The following is a 20,515-nucleotide window of genomic DNA, read 5'->3' as shown; positions in this document are numbered from 1 at the left end:
GGCCTTCGAAAGTGCTAGGATTACAGTTGTGAGCCACTGTGCCCAGCCCAGAAACAAATTCTAACTTAATCACAAGTAGGGAATTAATTGGAAGGATAGTGGGGATCTCACAGACTTGGTGGAAGAGCTGGACAACTGAGCATCAGGAGGGACAGGACCCAGTCTGTCTATAGGATCTCTATAGCCAGCACCCAAGGCCCTTCTCTCTGGGCACTGCCACTGGACAGCTCAAGGGTGCACCTTCTGCGCTTGAGACCCTGCTCATGATTCAAATTACAGAGAGAGATAAACCTGACTTGGCTGAGCTCAGGTCATGGGTCTGCCCACTTCCTAGGCCACTGGGGGTAGGATTCTGAATTGCCAGCTCCACCAAAACTAGGGACTTAGATTTCAACAGTTCCCCAAAGGAAGGGGTTATGGCAGAAACACTGCTTTAGGTTCATCAAATTCTGTTGCTATTGTTCTTTTCCTCTTCCTGAGCACAAAGGAAAATCTTATTTCCTACCCTCCTTTTAAGTTAGGTTAAAGTCAATGGCATCTGGGTAGAAACGATGTTCTCTGTCAAGACTGTTGATGTAAAATCTTGGTAAACTTGGAGGCTACCTGCATGAGAAGTCAGGGTCATCAGAGGGAAGGAGTCTGGAGCGAGTCTGGAGCCTAATCACCACTTAAGGGAGGGATACTGTAGAGACCTTGCAACTTACATCAGACTGTGAGGGAATCGAGATATAAAGCTTTATTTTTTAAGACTCTGAGATTTGGGGTGTTGTCTGTTATAGCAGCCATCATAATTACTCTAATACAGGGATATTATTTCAGAAGAAAGGGGGTGAGGGAAGCTGGGAATACATTCTATCTCTCTAGGGAGAGCAACAATAACCAAAAACATAGAGTCTTATTTATGAAGCAATACAAATTTTATTAATATACAATGGGAAATTTAACAGTTTAGGGAATCAGGTACTCAATCTTTTGATTCTCTTCTACGCTTACGGTCTATGAGAAGCCAGATTATAATCACATAGTTACTTGATAACACAAATATACAAAGAAAAAGGAGTGCTGATTTTATAATGTAGTGTTCAGGAGCATGAAGACTTGACTGTGTATTCATTGGGCCATGTTTCTTAAAATGAAGTTCAAGAGTCCCTCAAACCAGAGGTACATAAAGCCCAGGATAAATATGACACATCTGCCTAGGGTACCTGAGATTTGGGGAATAAAAAGCTAAATAACTGAATTGGTAATTTAAAAACATTTTTACACTAAAACACACAGATATATTATTAATTAGGATGCAAAAAATTGCATGGATTTTTATTTTAAAGCATGAAGCCTCCAAGAAGATTTGAGGTTGAATTGGGCGGCTTTAGGGTTAGAGTGAGCAGTAGAATAGTGGAGTCAGGAGCACTGGCTTGGAGTTGGACAAACCAGGGTTTTGAGAATAAGACTCTTGACATTTACTAGCTATGTGACCTTCGAAAAGTCATGTAATTTGTCCAAGCTCTATAACCTCATCAATATGATGAAAATAAACAGACTTGTTTCAGGGACTCAAGGAGCCAGACCACAAAACTAGCTAGGACAGACACCTGAAGGACACAGTAAAGGATGGTGGTTAGTGTAGCTGTGATGGTAGCTATGCCTCCAGATTCTTCTCAGCTATTAGGGGTGCTTTTGGGAGAAAAGCTGGGAACTCACTCTCTTGGTGTATCTCATCTCTACAATGGAGCAGGCCTGCCAGAGTCACTCTCCTTTTCTTTCTCCTGAGGCTGGCCACCTTTCTTCCGATTGGCACATTGCATCTGTAGAAATAGTATGGGGAAGTTATAGCTGAATGTGGCTGACCCAGGGTTCACTTCTGTATATTCAGATGACTGTGTATAGCTCCATTCTTTCCAGCTTGGAGGCCGTAGGAAGCCAGCTTATACCTAGGCTCTTGGGCAGCATCTTGCTGTAGCCCTCACAAACTGATTATATAGTCCGTATATGTCATGTTTGCTTCCAATTATGACCAATGTGAGGGCTTGACAATATTTGGTGTTTCCTTGCATTGGCTAAGATTGTTTATGGCTACTTCCCAACAAATGCTGATTAGCAGATTGCAAGAAATAAAACTGAAATATATGCAGTGTTGTCATCACCTATTGTTTCACATCTAGCTCTTGCTCTAGGAGGGGAAGGAGGAAGGGGAACATATGTATCCCTAAATCCCAAAGTCAAAAAACAATCCTTTCACCACCACAGTGACAAATGCTACAGTGACTCCCTGTTCTGCATTCTACCACCCTCAAGTATGGAGGCAGCATGAAGTACTGGAAAGGGCAAGGTCTTTGGAGTCAGGCAGACCTCGTGGCCCAGCCTCATCATTAACTAGTGAGGGGACTAGAATTTAACAGGTAGGTAACCCCATTCAACCTCTTTGAACTTCAGTTCCCAATCAGTCTATCTCCCAGGGTTGGTGAGGGAACGAGGCAAAGATTAAGAAGCTCTTGGCTGAGATGAGGTTTATTCAATAAATGTTAGTGTCCTTTCCAAGTAAAAATTGTTTTGGTGCCATAGGAAGGCAGACATCTGAATCAGGGTCACACATGCGTTCTGGGATCTTGGAGAATATAGTCTTATTAAAATGGTGAACTTCAGTTTCATCTTTTGTAGTCTCTTCAATCATGGAGCATGTGGGAATTTAAATATGGTCTGCAGATTCTATGAGGCAAAAGAGGAGGGAGCAAAAGGAAGTCAGTAAGGTGAGTCAGGGTGACAGCCCAGATTACAGCAGTAAACATCCCTCTATGCAGGTATGTATGTATGTATGATGTCATGTATGTATGTAGCTCCTATGTCTTTTACTCCTTTTCTTTCTCCTTTCTTTTCCATCAAGTCACCTTTTCATTTTTGTTCCACCAATTTTATTTTATTTTATTTTGACTAAGTTATTTACCCACATGGTTCAAAATTCAAAAGGTGTAAAAGGGGATTCAGTGGAAAGTCTCCTCTCACCTTGCCCTTCAGCTGCCAAAGGCAACCAATGTTAACAGTTTCTTGCATATCCTCCTGGAATATTCTGTTTACCCTCTTTTTATACAAACGAGCACATACTCAACCATGATATGAATTTTGCTTTTTCACTTAACAATTTTGGGCATTATCCCACATCCATATATGGAAAGCTTCCTTGCTCTTCTTAAATTTATTTTTAATTGCATTATATTTTATTTTGGGTATATACCATGACTTATTTAACCAGTACTCTATTGAGGGACATTCAGGCTAGTTCCATGTTTTCTTGCTATTACAAATCAGGCTGGAATAATCTTGTACATATCATTTTGCACATAAGTAAATCTGATAGATGGTGCCAAATTGCCCTTTCTAGAAGTTGTACCAATGCACACATGCTGCAAAGTACCAAAGACTTCTGACTTTTCTAAAATGTACATGCAAAGGAACTAAAGCACATAAACAGGAAGTGTGTTCGCCTGTTGTATCCTGTACTGTCACGCAGGCTGGAGTGCAGTGGCGCAATCATAGCTCACTGCAGCCTTAAACTCCTGGACTCAAGCAATCTGGCCACCTTGGCCTCCCGAAATGCTGAGATTACAGGTGTGAGCCACTCTGCTGGCCTTGAAAGATAATGTAATTATATGTTAATATAAATAACTTTAATAAAAAATAACTATTTTCAAAAAAAAATTAGTGAGAAGAGTGGCATTGCTTTATATTTTTGCAAACCTGGCTTGATAGATAATAGCTGTATTCTCCTATCTGCTTCTGCATTCAAGCTGTTGCAATTTCATGTCCAATAGCCTCTGGAAAGCTCCACTGTATACTTATGAGAGAATGATTGTGAAACAGGCTAATAATGTTCTTAGTATTGTTATTAAAATAGTTTTGACATTGAAAACACTTTGAAAGGGTCCTAAGGACTGTCAGAGGTATCCAAACCACACTTTGAAAACAATTGGTTTAGACCAACTTTATTATATTTTATTATTCTTATCCCCTACATATTTAATTTTTGCAAATTTTATCTGTCACAGGCTAAGAAAAGCCCATGAAAATGTCCTACCTTTTGTTGATTTTTGTTCTTTTGAGGCGTTTTGCTTTACATAATGGTGCTTGTGTATACTGTGGTACACACATATCCAAGACAGTTATATCGTTTATATTTTTATTTATTTTTTGGTGGCTTAAAGCAGTAATAACTGGTTTCTTTTTCTCACAAATCTGCAATTTGAGCAGAGCTCAGGAGGTGGGAGGAAGGCTTGTCTCTGCTCCGCACAGCATCAGCTGGGGCGGCTCACCTGAGAGTTGGAGGATCCATTCCCAGCGTGCACACTCACAGGGCTGGCAAGCTCGTGCTGGCTATCAGCTGGTAGTGCAGATGGGGCCAAGTGTTGGGGCCTCAGTTCCTCTTCACATGGGCCTCTCCATGTGGACTTCTCCATGTAACCCAGGCTTCCTCACAGCAATGTGGCTGACTTCCCAGGGGGAGTATCAGAAGAAAGAAAACGTTAGTCCATTCTGAATTCTGCTATTGCTTTGAATTCAGTTCTAATATTATTGAGCTAGCACCTGCTATAATCATAGAAAAAATCAAAGATAGTTGTATTATTAGTTTCTCTCTTTCTGGTGTGTTCTTGGCACATACAGCTTAATCTTAAATCATGGCCAAGTATACTTGGAACAGCTGTAAGAACGGCCAAGTTCTTATATCCTCAGATACAGGAATGCACTTCTCTGACCTGGCCTTTCCATCTACTTCTGCTGCACCATAGAGTTCCCAACCCTGGCATGGTACTTTTGTGCTGCACCATTCACCTGAACACATTTCCTTCTGCCCAAGTCTACTTCTGCTCAACTATGGTTTTATACTTTCCTGACCCCACCCTGGCAACTAATCATGAATCTAGGTTACTTCCTTTGCTTCATCAGGCTTACTGGTATTAATCTCACATGGTTTCTAGAACCTTGAAAGTTTAGTAGAAGAGACCCAGGCTCTTTCCTCTAGTAGTGACATTTCCTGGGCCCAGTGGAACATTTTCCTGTGTACTGGGCATCTCTGCTACATTTCCTGCCCTCCCTTGAAAACAGCTATGTCTTCTCCTTACCCTCTTGCTATAAAACCCACCCCCCAATTTCCAGGAGATGAGAAGTGCCAAGGTTCATGGGCTGTGAATTGTTTTCCCAGGTCCAGCTCCAAACTTAATGTTCAAATAGGCTAAAACGTGGATCCATCTTTGTGGATCAGAGTCCCTAATAGGTTATCTTGCAGAATTCTGAGTCAATATGGTAGCTGTATTAGATTTGATATAAGGCACCAAAGGGGGCATAAAACAGCATGCTTAGGGTAGTGTCCAGGATTCGTATATCCAGCCTTCACCCATATAGCCAAATTCTAATGCCCATTATTGACCATGGATCCATACACACCAGATCAGACACCAGGGTGTTATCAAGGACATCTGGCTCTCTTCCTACTAGAATGCCCTCAAGAGACTAATTATGCTTACTGGGTGCAATAGATAAGAGGCTAAAAGAAGCATGCTGAGTACGTAGTGCACGGGAAACACACAAGATTCAGGCCCATTCCCCAGGTCAGAGCCAAGTATAATACCCATATAAGACCAGAGCTAGGGCCAGAACTGGAAAGGTGGCAACACCTGCGCATGAAAGGACTGGTGATCCTTGGCAGCCCTACCTGGGAAGATCAGCTAGGAAGTGAAAGCTTTCCAACAGCAGCACAATTCTGTGCTAGGAGGAGGGGGCCAAATGGAGTTTGCATTCTGATAGGCATGTTCCTATGGTTCCTGGTGAGGCTGCTCAGGAGTAAGGACTCTGTTATAAGCCTCATTTTGAAGAGGAGAGTGAATACTCAATTCTACATTCTTAACCACAGTTCAATACTTATGTTTTCATCCTTAATGGTCTACAAGCCCTTCTATGGCACTCATTTGCAAGAGGGACTGGGCAAGTGAGGAAAACAGGCTCAGGTGCATTAGGTGATTTGCCCAGCTGAAAAGTGATAAAACCATACTAGATCTTCAGATCCTAATCCAATGCTTTACCCACTCTTCCAAGATGGATTATGTAGGTAGGAGAAGCTAGAGTCCAGAAGAAACAAAAGCCCAAGCTGAGGCATTGGAGGCTAACAGGCCTTACAGGGTAAATAAGAGAAGGTAAGGACAGGCGGGAAATGCAGAGGAAGGACTCTACTGGCAAACACGGGAGCTAGTGGTAAGGCTGACTGGAGTATCCAATTTTGTTGAGATGTAGAAATCAGGTGGGAGAAGTGGGAATAGGGCCAGATGAGTAATTTGATGTGATATGGTGTGTAATAAGGCATCACTGTGGTTTCATGAGAACCAGAGTAACAGTGAAAGCAGGGTACTGTTGTGGCAATTCAGGTGTAAGGTGTTAAGTCTTGGACTAAGATGGTAGCAGTGGAAATGGTGAGGAAAGAATGAATCTACAAGACAGTAAGAAGACAGTAAGACAAGAAAGACTCTTCAGAATTTAGTATCGGATTTGCTACAGGAACAAAAAGTACAGAGTTCAAAGCTGCTTTGTAAGTTCTCAGGGTCTAGAAGAATGAAGGTCTCACTGACATAGAAGATTAATGCCTTTATTTTGGAGAGATAAACAGATTACACTGTTCATCTGACCCTCTTGATAGTACAAGCAGGTCAGATAAACAGTTTAAACCTTGAGATTATATCCCAGCTGGATGGCTAGAGGTCAATCCCCTATAGAAAATAAATTTTGAAGCACAGGGTTGAAAGGGAAATAACTTATATGTTTGCTATAATCATAACAACCAACATATAGCTTTCTTTCATATTATTTTATTAGTACTTATAAAAACAATTTATGAAAATATTTTACTTTTCAAGATACGGAAACTACACTCTGAAAATATACATACCCATAGTTGCTACAATACATATCCTTGTATACACCTTGGACATTGTGTTTAAGAATCATACCTGCAAGGGCTAGAAGAAACATTTTCTCTAACCTCAGTCATAAAATGTGACATTCAAGTACTTAAACCACATTGTTGAAATAAAACATGCTCTAGTGTATGGGCCTAAAGGGATTTAACTTTCTAGGTGCCATTGGTTCTTTCATTGTGCAAGGTAAAGAACTGGAAGAGGGTTCCCTGAGAGTTAATTCACCTTAGGTGGCTCAAGTAGTGGTTTACTGTCCATACTTTATCATGGAACTAAGGGAGGGAGGAAGACCATGGAAATTCAACTTGGGCAGTCTCCTCTCTATCATCCCTATCTATGGAGCACGGCCCCTATGTGATGATTTCTGAGACCTCCGAGTTCTCAAATGCTCCTGATTCTATAATTATCTAAGGTATTTGCAGAGTGATGTTTTTGCAAGTCTAAATTCCAACACTGTAAATTAGGTGAAATAGAGATGACTTACCTACATAGACTTCATTTAGGATTTGTCAGGTGTCAAGGCAATTGATAAAATCAGCAAGCCAAAAATTCCCCCACTGAACTATTGGAAAATATCCTTTCTCACCAAGGCACGAATCCTAGAAGGCAAGTTCCTCTTTGCTTTGGGAAAATGATGATGAGAGGGTACGAAAGAGCCTATAACCTTTCAACTCTGCGGGCTTAAGATAATGACAGATGCTTCATCTGACACAGTAAGAGCTGGAGGCTACTGCAACCTCACCAATAAAGGGTTCGTTACAACAAAGAATCATTTGTGTACTCCCTAAGTCCTGACTAACCTCCCAAGCTTTTCTAGATATTAAATTCTCTCTAACTGCAAAGTATTGGTCTGATGAAGTTCCAGATGTAAAATGTGCTGTTTGAATTCGTGGCATTAGTGTCATGGTGCTGCATCAAGGTGTGGCACTGACATTTAACATCATGCTGATAAACTAGAATTTATAGCGATTTTTATTTCAATGCAGGAAACTATGAAAGTCAATCAAACATAGATTCACAAGTCTTTAATGTATAACATAAAACATTATTACATATAATTTCATAACTATAAAAATAAGTTTAATACATTATCATATTTTTAAAAATTACTTTAAAAACATATACTCCAAAGTCTTCTATTTCATTTAGAGAATAAGGGAGGTATCTATTAGGGTGAACCATATGAAACTATGGTTTTTTAAGTTAAAATAGTAAAATCTTGGCAATTACATATGGTTCAACCTAATAAGATCCTGAGAAAATTTTATTTGGCATCACACTATAAATTCAAGGGGAATTTATAGAAAATCACATTTCTAGTGAAGAGAAAACACTTCAGGATGGAAATGTGCACACTGGTCATGCCAAGATTTCTCTTTGTGATTTAAAGATCTGAAATCCTGGAATGTTAAGAAAAATTTAGAGCAGTTTCAAAAAAAACTGAGGACAATTAAAATTATAGAATGCTAGCTGCAGTTGCTAATGCGACTGAAACAGAAAACTACTTGCCAAATTTGGCAATTTAAGTGTTTTAGAGGTGACATAATAAAAATTCCAGCATTAAAATGAAAAGGCACAAATATGAGTTACAAGTATGATAATCATTTATAAAATACTTGAAAATAAGGCCAATTCATTTGTATTATTAACACCATTAAGCAGGCACCTATTCTAAGCTTCAACTTCGTCCTCCTAAATAGAATAAGGTTGCAAATGAATTATCAACATAATACTAATTATAGCAGCATTATCAATTGTCTGGAAGGCATAGTATATAAAGATCATGGTGGTAGAACCAAGTTTCTTAGGCTCTACACTGCTAAAAGAATATCTAAAATAGCCTCCCCACCCATATCCCATCAGTACCAAAAATACATTTTAAAAATTACATATAATATTACTAGCCATAAAATTTTTTGGTTTTTCTTCAAACAATGAGCTCTCCTCTCAGCAACTCGACCCCAACAACAACAAAAAAACAAAACCAAAGCTACCAAAATATTGTTACACCAAACAGACTAGCTAGTCTTAACTAATTAAAGACATACTATATTCAAAAATGGTACTTTAGGAAATTTATTAAATATAACCAACGAAGCAAATGCAGATTTTCCAGATGTGTGCATATGCTGTCTGTGAATTAGGTGATGGTGTACTTGAAAAAAATATGTATTTCTGCAATGATGCTTCATTTGGAACTTTGGTACCATTTACGAACGGCCGCTCCAACATTACTGGCTACTACGCAGACAGCACCACCCACTGTCCACCATGTTGGCACATTATTAAAGAAAATAATCTGAAAGATAAAAGCAAAGACCACATCCATTGTCCTCATTATTGCTACTGGCCCTGCTTTTTCTATTTGAAGTGCTTTTGTGATAAATATCTGAGCCCCCAAACCAAAGAGCGCAATGAATATGAGAAATAGCCTGTCCAACCCACAGTAAGGCAGACTCCACTCTCCTAATATAAAGAGGATGATGACAGTTTCAACGAGGCCAAGTACTACATAATACCAAATGGTCAGAAAGTAGTCCACAGATTTTCCCATTTTTCTTAGGATAACTAGAGTCGATGCAGCAAACACGGCGTGTCCAATTGCTGCGAATGTTCCCTTAAGGTGGACTGAATAGCTTTCTTCGATCCCCAAAGAACCAAACAAAAATGGTGGTCTCACGATAAGGATCACTCCAGCGATTGTGAACATGGTGAAAAGAGCATCCCAAGGGCTATATTTTTCCTTGAGACATATCCAAGCAAATATGGACGTAAACACTGGACTGCTAAACGTGATAACTGTGGCATCAGCGAGGGCCATTGTCTGGAAAGCATAGTATATAAGCATCATGGAGGTAGAACCAAGGACTCCTCTGAGAATGAGGAAAATTCGATGACTTTTTGGGCCTATAAACCCAGTTCTGTAAATTCAAATGAAGAAATGCATATTAAATGAAATTAACATTTGTTTTTAAATTACAATTTGTAATTAAACATTATTTTAAAAGTACTAAATATCAAAAAATAAGGGAATAGTAAATTAATTATAATATCCACAAATGAATATTATATACCTTTTAAAATAGTATTTTCTAAGTATAGTTAATGACAGTAAAGCGTTCACAGTAAAAGCAATACCAGTGCAAGTGAATTACATACATAGTAAAATTGTAATTCAATTAATATAGATATGTATCCCATGTATATGTATACATATATGCTTGCAAAAAGGACAAAAAGGAAAATAAACTAAATGTTAATCATGTTTATCTCTTAATAGATAAACTCATAGGTAATTTTCCTTCTTTATATTTGTTTTCTCCAAATTTTCTATAAAGAAAACATACCACTTTTACAATAAATACAAGGTCAAGATTCAGCTGCCCTGTTTAAGGAAACTTAAACCCAGCTAATGCTGATTCTCAATCTCATGAATTTTTCTATAAAACTTGAAACACTGCTAAAATTTATTTTAGATTGAATATGAGACAAGTTTTCATCGTTCTCATGAGGAGTCAAAACGCACTGAAAAAGAACATGTAGTGTTTGGAAAACCATGCTTACTGCTATTCAAATTCTTTTCAATAAATATTTACTAAGTACCCACTCTGTGTAGGTTCCTGTCTAGGTGCAACTTGCTGACTTGTTGCAGGGCTAGACTTCATTAGATCATCATCTAGGCTACCCCGGGTATCTTGGAGTTAAAATAAAAGCACGGTCACATTTGGCCCATACTTTGAGAAGCAAAGAGTCTTCCATGATAATAAAACATAAAATGGGTCAAAACAGATTAGGACCAAGGATTTTAACAACATTCTTCCACTGTTCTTCCCCTGACAATATCTTTATTTCAAAATGGGGAAGATAATTATGTTAGCATCAGTGTTGTGCTGCTACCCTTAGAAATTTCTAAAGCCCTACCATCATTTCTTAAAATAGTGTGACTTGTCCACATTGACAGAAATTTGCAGATATTAGCAGATTTTCACTTTTCCCACCAAATCCTTAGGATATGGAGTGAAACTCTTCTAAGCGAGTCTGCACCATGTTAGAGATACAAGCAGACTTTGGTGACAAGTGACTAAAGCTTTTCATTTGGGGTGTAGGCTTTTTTGCCCAAAGAGACAAAGAGCCAGGCAGCCACTAAGAACCCAACTGGTCTCTCTCTCAGGGTTCTAAATACACTGAGGTATATGGAGGTTACAATGGTTGAAGGAAGCATAATTTTAACCCAGGCAGGGTGGGCAGTACAACAGGGAAGGAAAAGAGGAATTGGGTTGGGAGAGAACAGAGAGGGCGGAATAGAGACAATTTTCATATGCTGTTATGTTCTACGCAAGGCACTCCACCCTGTAATAAATCTTATTAGACCCTTGTTATCACCTTGTAGGGCAGAGGTCACACAGTATCATTCCCTCCAGTTTACAAAAGAGGAAACTGAATATGAAGGTAACCTTGCTCAGGGTTACCCCATCACCTTTTGAGGAATACCTAAATATTATTATTATAATATTTTATTTGCCCTGGTAAGAAAGCAGCTCGTTCTAAAAAAAACTTCTGACACTAGGATACACTATTACTTCTTTTCATTCATCTTTTTCTTCCAAACAGTAGTTATGCCAAAGGAAAGAAGGGAGGGTGATACAAGACAGGAGGAATTATACAAAGAAAGCTCTGTTTTCAAAAGGGGAGGTGGTGAACAACAAAATTTCTTTCTCCCCACTTTGTTGGGGATGTGGTTTATGCTTATGGTAGAATCTTCTATGGGTGGATGCTTATGACTTTTCATTAAGCAGAACCAAGGGGCATAGGAACTGGTAAGTGTATGAGAGGGATAAAGCAGATACTGTAGAGTAATTATAGGCAGGTGAAAAGATACACACACATTTATTAATATCTTCTACTTTGCAGTTAAAAAATACTTACTTTCTGTATATTAAGCAAGGGAGAACAATTAGCATTTGCAGCACACATCGAAATGCACTAATCTCTACAGCATGGACGTCTTGCACTTTTTTAACCAATAAAGAGCTCACTGAGAAACAGAAGGCAGACAATAATGTGTAAAACAAGCCAAGTCCAGGACAGGGTGCTTTCTTCTTGGCTTCTGAAAAAGATTAAATTCTGGTTAGTCCTTGCTTCCAAGTGTACGTTTTATCATTTTTCGCTTAGATACTGGGAAAAATGGAGCCGTGTCAAAGGTTAATAGGCTATATTACCTCCTAAGCATATCATTTCTCTGGGCCTGTACCATTTTCATCATCAATTATGAAGAACCATAGATGAGGACAACAATTTAAACCTGCATTTTTAAAATGCCATTTCACCCTATCAAATGGATTTCCTATGGCTCACTGAAGAATCATTCCTCACTTACAAGTCAAGAAGTAGAATGCTTGCCAAGATGGTGAGAGAAATCTTTAAGAAAAACTTGTCAAGATGGCAAGTAAAAAGTCCTTCCAAATGATGTCTTATGCCATCTCACTGGTGAAACTGCCTTTATGAAGAAAGTGTTCTTTTCTGGAAAATGGGTTCTAATTGGGTTATACAGTTATCTGGTGATTATTTGACTTCTCCCAAGTCTGTGAGCTCTTCCAGGGCTGGGATCTTGCTGTCTTGTTCATGCCTGGCACATGGAAGACACTGGATAACTATTCAGTGAATGAAAGGTGAGAGAACTTCAGGGAAAAACTCAAGAGTCTAACACTATTGGCAACAGCATAGTCTGGGAAGGTTCTCCATTTTGTTATTTTGAACTGTTAATCAGATCTATATATAACTTTTCATGATTCACAACTGATCTTCCCATTCAGAGCACAAACTCCTCAAGGGGAGGGTGCAGGTTATCTAGCCCTTTGGATCCCAAGTGCTTTGTACAGAACTGCCATCTAATCCCTACTCTTGGCTTGATCTGAACCAGGAAACCAGTGCTTTCTCCAGGGCATCAAGTATTCAGTCATTAATGACAATCTGTGTGAGCTTTAAACTTCTGTTTAGCCACTTTCTATGTCTTAGTTTCCTACACAGGAGTAGAACCTGCTTTCAGTCTTACTCCTCTGTCATTCAGAGGAGAGCAAAAGCAGCAGGGTGGGCAGAGAATGCCCACAAACAAAGGCCACACACTGCGGGATATATTCTTTTTTGAAATTAACACAAAAACAGGGTTGAGGATAAGGAGGAAACATAGGCCAGGCATGGTGGCCTATGTTTCCCAGCACTTTGGTAGGCCAAGGCGGGCAGATCCCAAGGTCAGGAGATCGAGACCATCCTAGCTAACACGGTGAAACCCCGTCTCTACTAAAAATACAAAAAATTAGCCGGGCGTGGTGGCGGGCGCCAGCTACTCAGGAGGCTGAGGCAGGAGAATGGTGTGAACCCGGGAGGCGGAGCTTGCAGTGAGCTGAGTTTGCGCCACTGCACTCCAGCCCAGGCAACAGAGCAAGACTCTGTCTCAAAAAAAAAAAAAAAAGGGAAACACAAGTGGCCCTCATTGATTAAGAGCACAGTGGAACTGAAGGGTGAGTGGATATGAGCAATTTGTAGGAAAACTCATGTTATCATTCCAATCTAGGACTTTACAATGTGATAGCTATAAAACAGTATTGTGTAATGTTTTTAAAAATGCCCTTCTCTGATAAATGTAAACACCAGGTAATACATTTACACATCTTCAGGTCAGTGAGATGACTTTGCAAACTGGGACCAAAGTATGCTGATGCACAGGCTTTCTGGGGCATTCTACAGCCTGGCCTCGTGGTCAAAGGCACCATTCTCTACCTCTTCCTGTTCTAGGGGCACAACTGAAGATACTGTTTTGGAACTAGCAGTCGTCCTTCCTTTAAGATGCCAGAATCCTCATTCTGTTCTGTATCCAAGTGCTCATATACTGCAGAAATAAACTGTACACACTCAGCCCATGAGAAGGAAGCTTTAGAAGACTTCCAAATGAAGTACCACAAAATACATGCCTTGGTTGTGGTCAGCCTTAGGGTTTGACCTCTGAAATTTCAGAATTCAGTTCCAAGTAAAACAGTGTTTTCTTAAAAGAAACTCAACCCCTACATAGAAACTCCACCCTCAAACAGAACAGAATGAGAAGATCAAGGACAGAAAACATCTCCCTGCTCTATGTTTCAAGTATCTTCTCCAACATAAACTTGCTAATTTTTCCCCAGGAATATTTTCACGTAACATTAAATATTTTAACTCTTTAAAAATTAATTGCACCCCCTTGGCCCTGGTGACCTTTTCCCTTAAAACACATACACATATATTTTCTTGCCTATAAACACTTAAGGCTCATGCTTTCCAACTGGGAAGGGACAGACATTAGAAGGCTTCGCTGCATTTGATGATTTGTTAACGAGGGTGAGGACTGGCTCCACTCAGACAAACCTCAGTCTCTTACTGAATCATTTCAGTCCTGTCAATGGAGATGAGCACGACTAGCATAATTGAAAGAGGCATTTGTTTATGTTCCATGTTCATATCTCACTGCAAGCATATATAATAATTTGGTAACTCAAATTATTCAAATTAGGTAAGTGGCCATGGTATAATTTCCTCACTTAGAAGAAAACGGCAAAGTTACTCAGCTTTTCTATCCTCTGCTTTAAGCTGGTGATTCGCAATCCTGGTTGGGAATTAGAATCACCGGAATAACACTTAAAATTTTAATTCCCAGGTGCAGTGGCTCATAACTGTAATCTCAGCACGTTGGGAGGACAAGGTGGGAGGATCTCTTGAGCCCGAAAGTTTGAGACCAGCCTGGGCAACACACGCATCAACCCCCTCATCAATGCAAAACATATTTTTAAATTAGTCGGGTGCGGTGGTGTGTGCCTGTGGTTCCAGCTACTTGGGAGGCTTAGATGAAAGGATCGAGTAAGCCAGGGAGGTAGAGGCTGCAGTGAGCTGTGATCATGCCACTGCACTACAGCCTAGGTAACAGAGTAAGACCCTATCTCCAAAAAAAAAATTAATTCTCAAACCCCATCTCAGACCCACTGAAATAGAATATCTGTAACTCTAAAAGACTCCACTGGTTTGAGAACCACTGCTACACTCAATCACTAACTCCTTCCAGAGGATATGAAGCACAGGCCTAAGAAACTACTTCTCCTTGCTTCAGTCTAAGACCCACACTGTCCCTGAAGAAAGTAAGGAGATGTCTTGGGACAGCTGTATGCTGTCTGTTAAGGCCATCCAAGAATATAAGACATATGGGTAACAGTTCCAACCAGAATTTGAAAAAAGCTTTGTTGAGATAAGCAGTTAGAACAAGAGGTGTCACAAACTTCAATGACAACAGTAAAGTGTTTTTATGTCAATTTTCTTTCCAAAATACTGTCTTGTCACCTTACAATAAGTCTTACTGGTAGAAACTTTCTTTGAAGTTAAACACCCACAAGATTCTTAGATAGACTCACATAAGTATCTCATCTTGCCATGAGCTGCCTGGGGGTAGACAATTCCTCTTCCATTCACAAAAACGGGAAACTCCTAAGAGTTGGCATGGACTGATTCAGCATGCCACCAGAAGGACATTCAGCCAGAGGGTGACAGGTGAGAAACTGACCTTTTCAAAGGTTGCTTATCTGTTCAATTCAGCCTGGCGTAACCCCTGTTCTAGAGGCACCAGCCCATTTATAAATGATCACAAGTCTGATCATTTCGGTTTGCCTTTAGGACAGAAATGGAGCAAGAATAGTCTTCCTAGAGTCTGTCTAACTTGTGGAAAGCGCACAAAGGGAGGAGGGGAAAGTGCAGTGAGACGAGAGGAACAGAAATCCAAGGTTACACTTAGGGGAGGTGACTCAGAGGACAAGGTGGTGCAGCAGGCCGTGTAACTGTCCTAAAAGGAGATTTGCCAATTCCCTTCTTCTTGCAGGAAGCTGCTCCTGGTAGATGGTCGACTTCTAAGAGGAACGTGCTTTAAGAAGCACTTGTGGCCAGTGGAAAGGGCCCTAGGCTGGTACATGGCAAGCTGGGATCCTAACCCTGGTGCTCCCTGGACATGCGCCCCATCTCACCCCCACATTCCACATCTTGGATGAGACAAAACAGAAACCCCAAAGCCCTCACCTTCCTGGGCCTCACTTTTCTCATGTGTCGAAGGACGGAGATTGAACATAAAGTGTTCTTCACGAGGGTTCCCTGGCTTTGGGGACGGGGCTGTGAGCTTCTTAACAAGATATGCCTTGTTCTGCATCGTTCGCTAAAAAGTCCTTGTATCCCTAAAGGTTAAAAACGAGTGGTCCCACTTATCTCTGCCTTTCCAAGATTCTAAAACTCTAGGACGAACATGTTTTCTAGACTCGATGCTTTTCAGCTTCCTTTTCGGAGAGAACCCTCAACCACCGGGATCACTTTTCAGGGTCAGCTTCCTCGCAACCTCGCCCTACTGCAGGATGGCCTCTCTCGCTGACCCCCCACCTAAGACCTCGGGGAGGGCACGCCAAACTGCAATCTGACTCCACAGCCCTGCCCCGGCACTAATACAGGAACAGCCTGGGAATCCCAAAAGGACTGCAAGCAATCGGAAAGTTTCTTCCGTCTTGGCGCCGGCTGGGGCGCCGGGAATTCCGCTTTGCAGCCCCCCCAGCTCACAGCTCCAGGGGTTTCCCGAGCCCCGGGCAGGGTGGGGACGGAGGCGCGGTGGGGACGGAGGCGCGGTGGGCACGGAGGCGCGGTGGGCACTGTGCCCGGGTTGCTGGAACCCCAATCCGCCGGCGCCCGCTCGGGACCCCGGAGCGAGACCACAGCCCGGTCCACACCGCGCACTCACCCGGCTCGGTGCGGGAGCAACACGGCGAGGAAAGGCAGAGCCAGCACCTGCCGCTGTCTGGCGCCCCCGCTGCCTCGGCGGCCGCCGGCTCCTCACTGGCGCCCGGGGGTGCATCGTCCGTCAGCGGCAGCCCGGGCTCCTCGAGCTCCACGGCCCCGGCGCTGTCCTGAGGCCGCATCTCAGGGATCGCGATCTACCATCGGCCAGGGCAGTCTGGCGCCAGCAGCAGCGCCCGGGCTGCCGGCTCTTCCGGCGGGCGTGGCGCCCGTGCGCATGCGCGCCCGGCCCTCCCACACCCTCTCCCAAGTGGACCGCGCGCGTCCTCCGCTGGCCTCTTAACCTGGGGAGACCCGCCGCCTCCCTGGTGGTTCTGTGGTGCCCACAGCTGGCCCTGAGGCGTCCAACCCTCTGCTGCGGGCAGGCTGGACGGCCCAGCTGCTTGGAGCCATCCTTGGCAAGTCACACTGAACCTGTCTGTCATGGCACAGGCAAGGAGGGGCGCTAGGTTCGCAACCTGTCTGTCATGTGGCCGCCTTTTCAGGAGGCTCAAAGAGTGGGCGTTTATTTATTGATGTAGCCACGCTTTCAGCACCTCTGGGATACCCCGAAGATTTTACAAAGCACTATGCTTTTCTTTAAATGGTCTAGGGTTTGGTTTTGTTTCCCGTGTTGTCTCTTTGCCGCTTACCAAGGAGGGTAGATTTTTGCTGGTTTGGGAAATATTTTTAAGAAAGAATTAGTGTGTAATTATAGGAAGATATATCTGTAAGTCTGACCAGAACCCATTTATATGTTCTTTGCATTCTTTGCAAGAGTAGGCGTGCATTATTGATCGTTGGTTTTCTTTTCTTAAATGGAAATATCCTAATTGGCCAGATGTAAGATTCAAGTAATCTGATGTAATTAGATCCGGTAGAAGATACATGTCATTTGGCCCGGGATTCACTAACAGCCTCTTTTTGTTTAGCTAATAATTCTTCCATCTCTTTGCTTGATTTATATGTAGAAGAACAGTCTCTAGGCAAGGGTGAACGTATCTAAGCTTCTAAGTCCAATGCCAAGCAGATCACCAAAGGAGAGTGAAGTTTGCCTTTACTTAGACATTTGCACATAGTGATCCACAGCTGAAACAGTTTTAGACTTAAAGTCAGGAATCCTAGGTTCTGGCCCTGAGTGTGTGACCTCAGTCACCACTGTACCCCTCAAAGCCTTAATTACCTCCTTTATTTAATAGAGATCAAGTATTTCCCTTCCTGCTTCACAGAGTAGTTACGTAAATAAAATGCAATGATGTGGGCAAAAGCATAATATCACTTGGAAAGCACTATGCTAGAAAATCAAAGTGTGTTTTAAACTAGGGTCAGCATATAATTTATCCTCCAAACTGGGCCTTTTTTTGTTTTTTGAGAGTAAAAGGAAGAGCTCTTTTAAAAGTTATGCAAGGGAATAGGCATAAACTGGGACTGTCCTAGGCAAACTGAGACAAATGGTCACCTGAATTCTAACTTGATTAACACATACTTTTGTCTTGTCTTAAAGAGAATTTAAGGCTGGGCACGGTGGCTCAGCTTGTCATGCTAGCACTTTGGGAGGCTGAGGTGGGAGGATCGCTTGAGCTCAGAAGTTTGAGACCAGCCTGGACAACGTAGACCCTGTCTCTATCAAACAAAAAAAAAATAATAATAATACTTTTAAAAGAATTTAAGGCTACTTACAAAAATATCTGTAACAGGTTTTGTTGTCGTTGTTTTAGATAGGGAAATTTCAGGGAAGGAGGGTGAGGGTAGTAGACCACGATTATAAAGCAAGAACCAGGAAGCTTCCTCAAATATCTGGAAAGTCAAGTGCAGTTTCACAATTGCATTCTAAGATTTAGTTGTGGAAAGGGTTTGAAGAATCCCCTCCTCTTAAATGGTGAAAATGGTGGCTAGGAAGTGTAGTAAAGAAGAAAGAAGTGTGATGATTTGAGAAGGAAGTACCCTGACTGCTCCACTTTCAACACTTTCAACACCATCCTGGAGAAGGGAGAAGAAGAGAAGAAAATGGGTACTACACCAGTGTTGACCAGGTGACTAAAGGTGGTGAGATGGTTTCATACGTGCAGTTTATTCCCTTTAACATCCTTCCCCTCCACTGCTGACCTTCATATATAAATGGTATCAGTTATATTCATTCTCCCATTTAGCTGAGAGCCATGTTGACATAAAAGGCAACCAATGAGAAAAGTGCGGACCAGGCCGGCCTGTAATCCCAGCACTTTGGGAGGCTGAGGAGGGCGGATCACTTGAGGTCAGGAGTCTAAGACCAGCGTGGCCAATATGGCGAGACCCTATCTCTACTAAAAATACAAAAATTAGCCAGGTCTAATGGCGGGTGCCTGTAATCCTAGCTACTCGGGAGGCTGAGGCAGGAGAATCGCTTGAACCCGGGAGGTGGAGGTTGCAGTGAGCCAAGATCACACCATTGCACTACATCCTGGGCAACATGAGCGAGGCTCTGTCTCAAAAAAAAAAAAAAAAAAAACGCGGACCAGACTAGAAGTCAGAAGACATGGCTGTCCTGAAGCTTCACCCAGCAGAGGTGTGGGGCCGTTAAGGTCTCCCTTGAACATTGTTATTTCAGGTCTTTGGTGATGATAATGATGTTGAGCTGGTGCGAGATAGATCTCCATAGTGTGCAGGATGGGCCAGAAATCCCCACTGTGGAGGAGACTAGTTCAGAGCCTATTGAAGTGGCCCAGATGAGATTCTGACCCCAGGTAGAGAAGGCAAAGAGGAAAGATGGATTTTGAGGTGGCTAGGAGATGGAATGTGCAGAACTTGTTGACTAGATGTGAAAGAGCATTGTTTCTGTATGCAAAATCGTGCAGTGTTCCAGCACACACTCTTCTGCTTCCGAAGTGATTCAATCTTCCAGTGAGAACAGGAACTCTCACTGTGATGCCAGGTAGCCACAGCAAGGATGGCACTGCCATAGTTCTGGTGTCAAGAAGGAAGAAGGAAGATGAAAGTGGAGAAGAGGTGGGGTTTTTTTACCTGTCCCTGCTAACCACTGAAAGTCCAAGATCCTCACCATCCCCATGGCAGCAGGTGGAGACTTCCAGGTATTTCCAGGAGGAGTCAGACTCCTGGTTTCCACTGCTCTTTGCATGTCAGGGATGTTCCTAAGTGAGACATTTGTAAGTCAGGGACTGTCTTTCATAACAAGCTGGTATGTTGGTACTGATTTGAAGGACTGCTTTTTTTTCCCCCAAAAATTCATGGATTCTTAACCTTTTAAACTAATGGACCTTATGACTTGGGAAATGGCAGTTTGTTCCAAACAGCTCTAATGTTTTGTTTTGGGAAAAATCAGTACTGTGGGACATAAGATCATGTTTCTAAATAATCTTGGTTGTAAATGAACGATGGGACCAGCAAAAGAGAGGTCATTTAGGATAAATGTAGGATAGAACACTGGAGAGGCAAAATAAACTGTTCAAATAAGTAGGAACTGACTCTGAAAATATAACAGAAAAAAATGCCAGGAATAGCTCCTCAAAAAATTAGACACAGTTACTACATGATCCAGCATTTCTACTTCTAGATATATATTCCCAGATGTAGTGAAAGCAGGAAATTGAACAGATATTTGTACATTCGTTTTCATATTAGTATTATTCACAACTGCCAAAGCTGGAAACAACTGAAATGTCCATCAGTGGATGAACAGATAAGCAAAATGTGGTATAAAGCATACAGTGGAATAGTATTCAGTCTTAAGAAATGAAATTCTG

The 20,515-nt window shown here is 41.7% G+C and overlaps 1 protein-coding gene and 1 long non-coding RNA gene across 8 annotated transcripts in view; one reads left to right on the top strand and one right to left on the bottom strand.

Annotated features, from left to right (window-relative positions):
* Positions 1 to 20,515, top strand: part of LOC107130868 (uncharacterized) — a 67,189-nt gene that overhangs the window by 4,783 nt on the left and 41,891 nt on the right. The window contains exons 3-4 of the long non-coding RNA XR_012417969.1: positions 2,248 to 2,399; positions 2,659 to 2,747. This is a non-coding gene — a long non-coding RNA (uncharacterized lncRNA). The remainder of the gene's footprint in view (positions 1 to 2,247; positions 2,400 to 2,658; positions 2,748 to 20,515) is intronic.
* SLC35G1 (solute carrier family 35 member G1) lies at positions 899 to 16,955 on the bottom strand. 7 transcript variants are annotated; one of them, XR_012417963.1, is made up of 4 exons: positions 16,741 to 16,955; positions 11,880 to 12,060; positions 4,305 to 4,481; positions 899 to 2,706 (listed from the first exon to the last, which is right to left on the bottom strand). XR_012417963.1 is itself a non-coding variant. In XM_005565983.4 (3 exons), the coding sequence occupies exons 1-3, from the start codon at positions 16,916 to 16,918 to the stop codon at positions 9,142 to 9,144; spliced, it is 1,092 nt and encodes a 363-aa protein (XP_005566040.1). In that variant the 5' UTR covers positions 16,919 to 16,955; the 3' UTR covers positions 6,830 to 9,141. The 7 variants fall into 7 exon arrangements, 2 of the variants coding, with proteins under 2 accessions (XP_005566040.1, XP_005566041.1); XR_012417964.1 differs by having other exon boundaries at positions 899 to 1,805; XR_012417966.1 differs by having other exon boundaries at positions 11,880 to 12,057.

Source organism: Macaca fascicularis, chromosome 9 (genome assembly GCF_037993035.2).
Source record: "Macaca fascicularis isolate 582-1 chromosome 9, T2T-MFA8v1.1".
NCBI classification, from domain to species: Eukaryota; Metazoa; Chordata; class Mammalia; order Primates; family Cercopithecidae; genus Macaca; species Macaca fascicularis.
Note: the sequence above shows the minus strand (reverse complement) of the source record. Positions and strands in the feature narration are given on the sequence as shown.

What these genes read in the sequence shown, in the direction of transcription:
- SLC35G1 (XM_005565983.4), bottom strand. Translation starts at nt 16,918, where the DNA reads ATGCGGCCTCAGGACAGCGCCGGGGCCGTGGAGCTCGAGGAGCCCGGG. An exon ending in TTGCTCCCGCACCGAGCCGG is followed by an intron (nt 12,061 to 16,740) that starts GTGAGTGCGCGG and finishes AATCTTTTTCAG; the next exon opens with AAGCCAAGAAGAAAGCACCC. An exon ending in CCTTGCTTAATATACAGAAA is followed by an intron (nt 9,875 to 11,879) that starts GTAAGTATTTTT and finishes TTGAATTTACAG; the next exon opens with AACTGGGTTTATAGGCCCAA.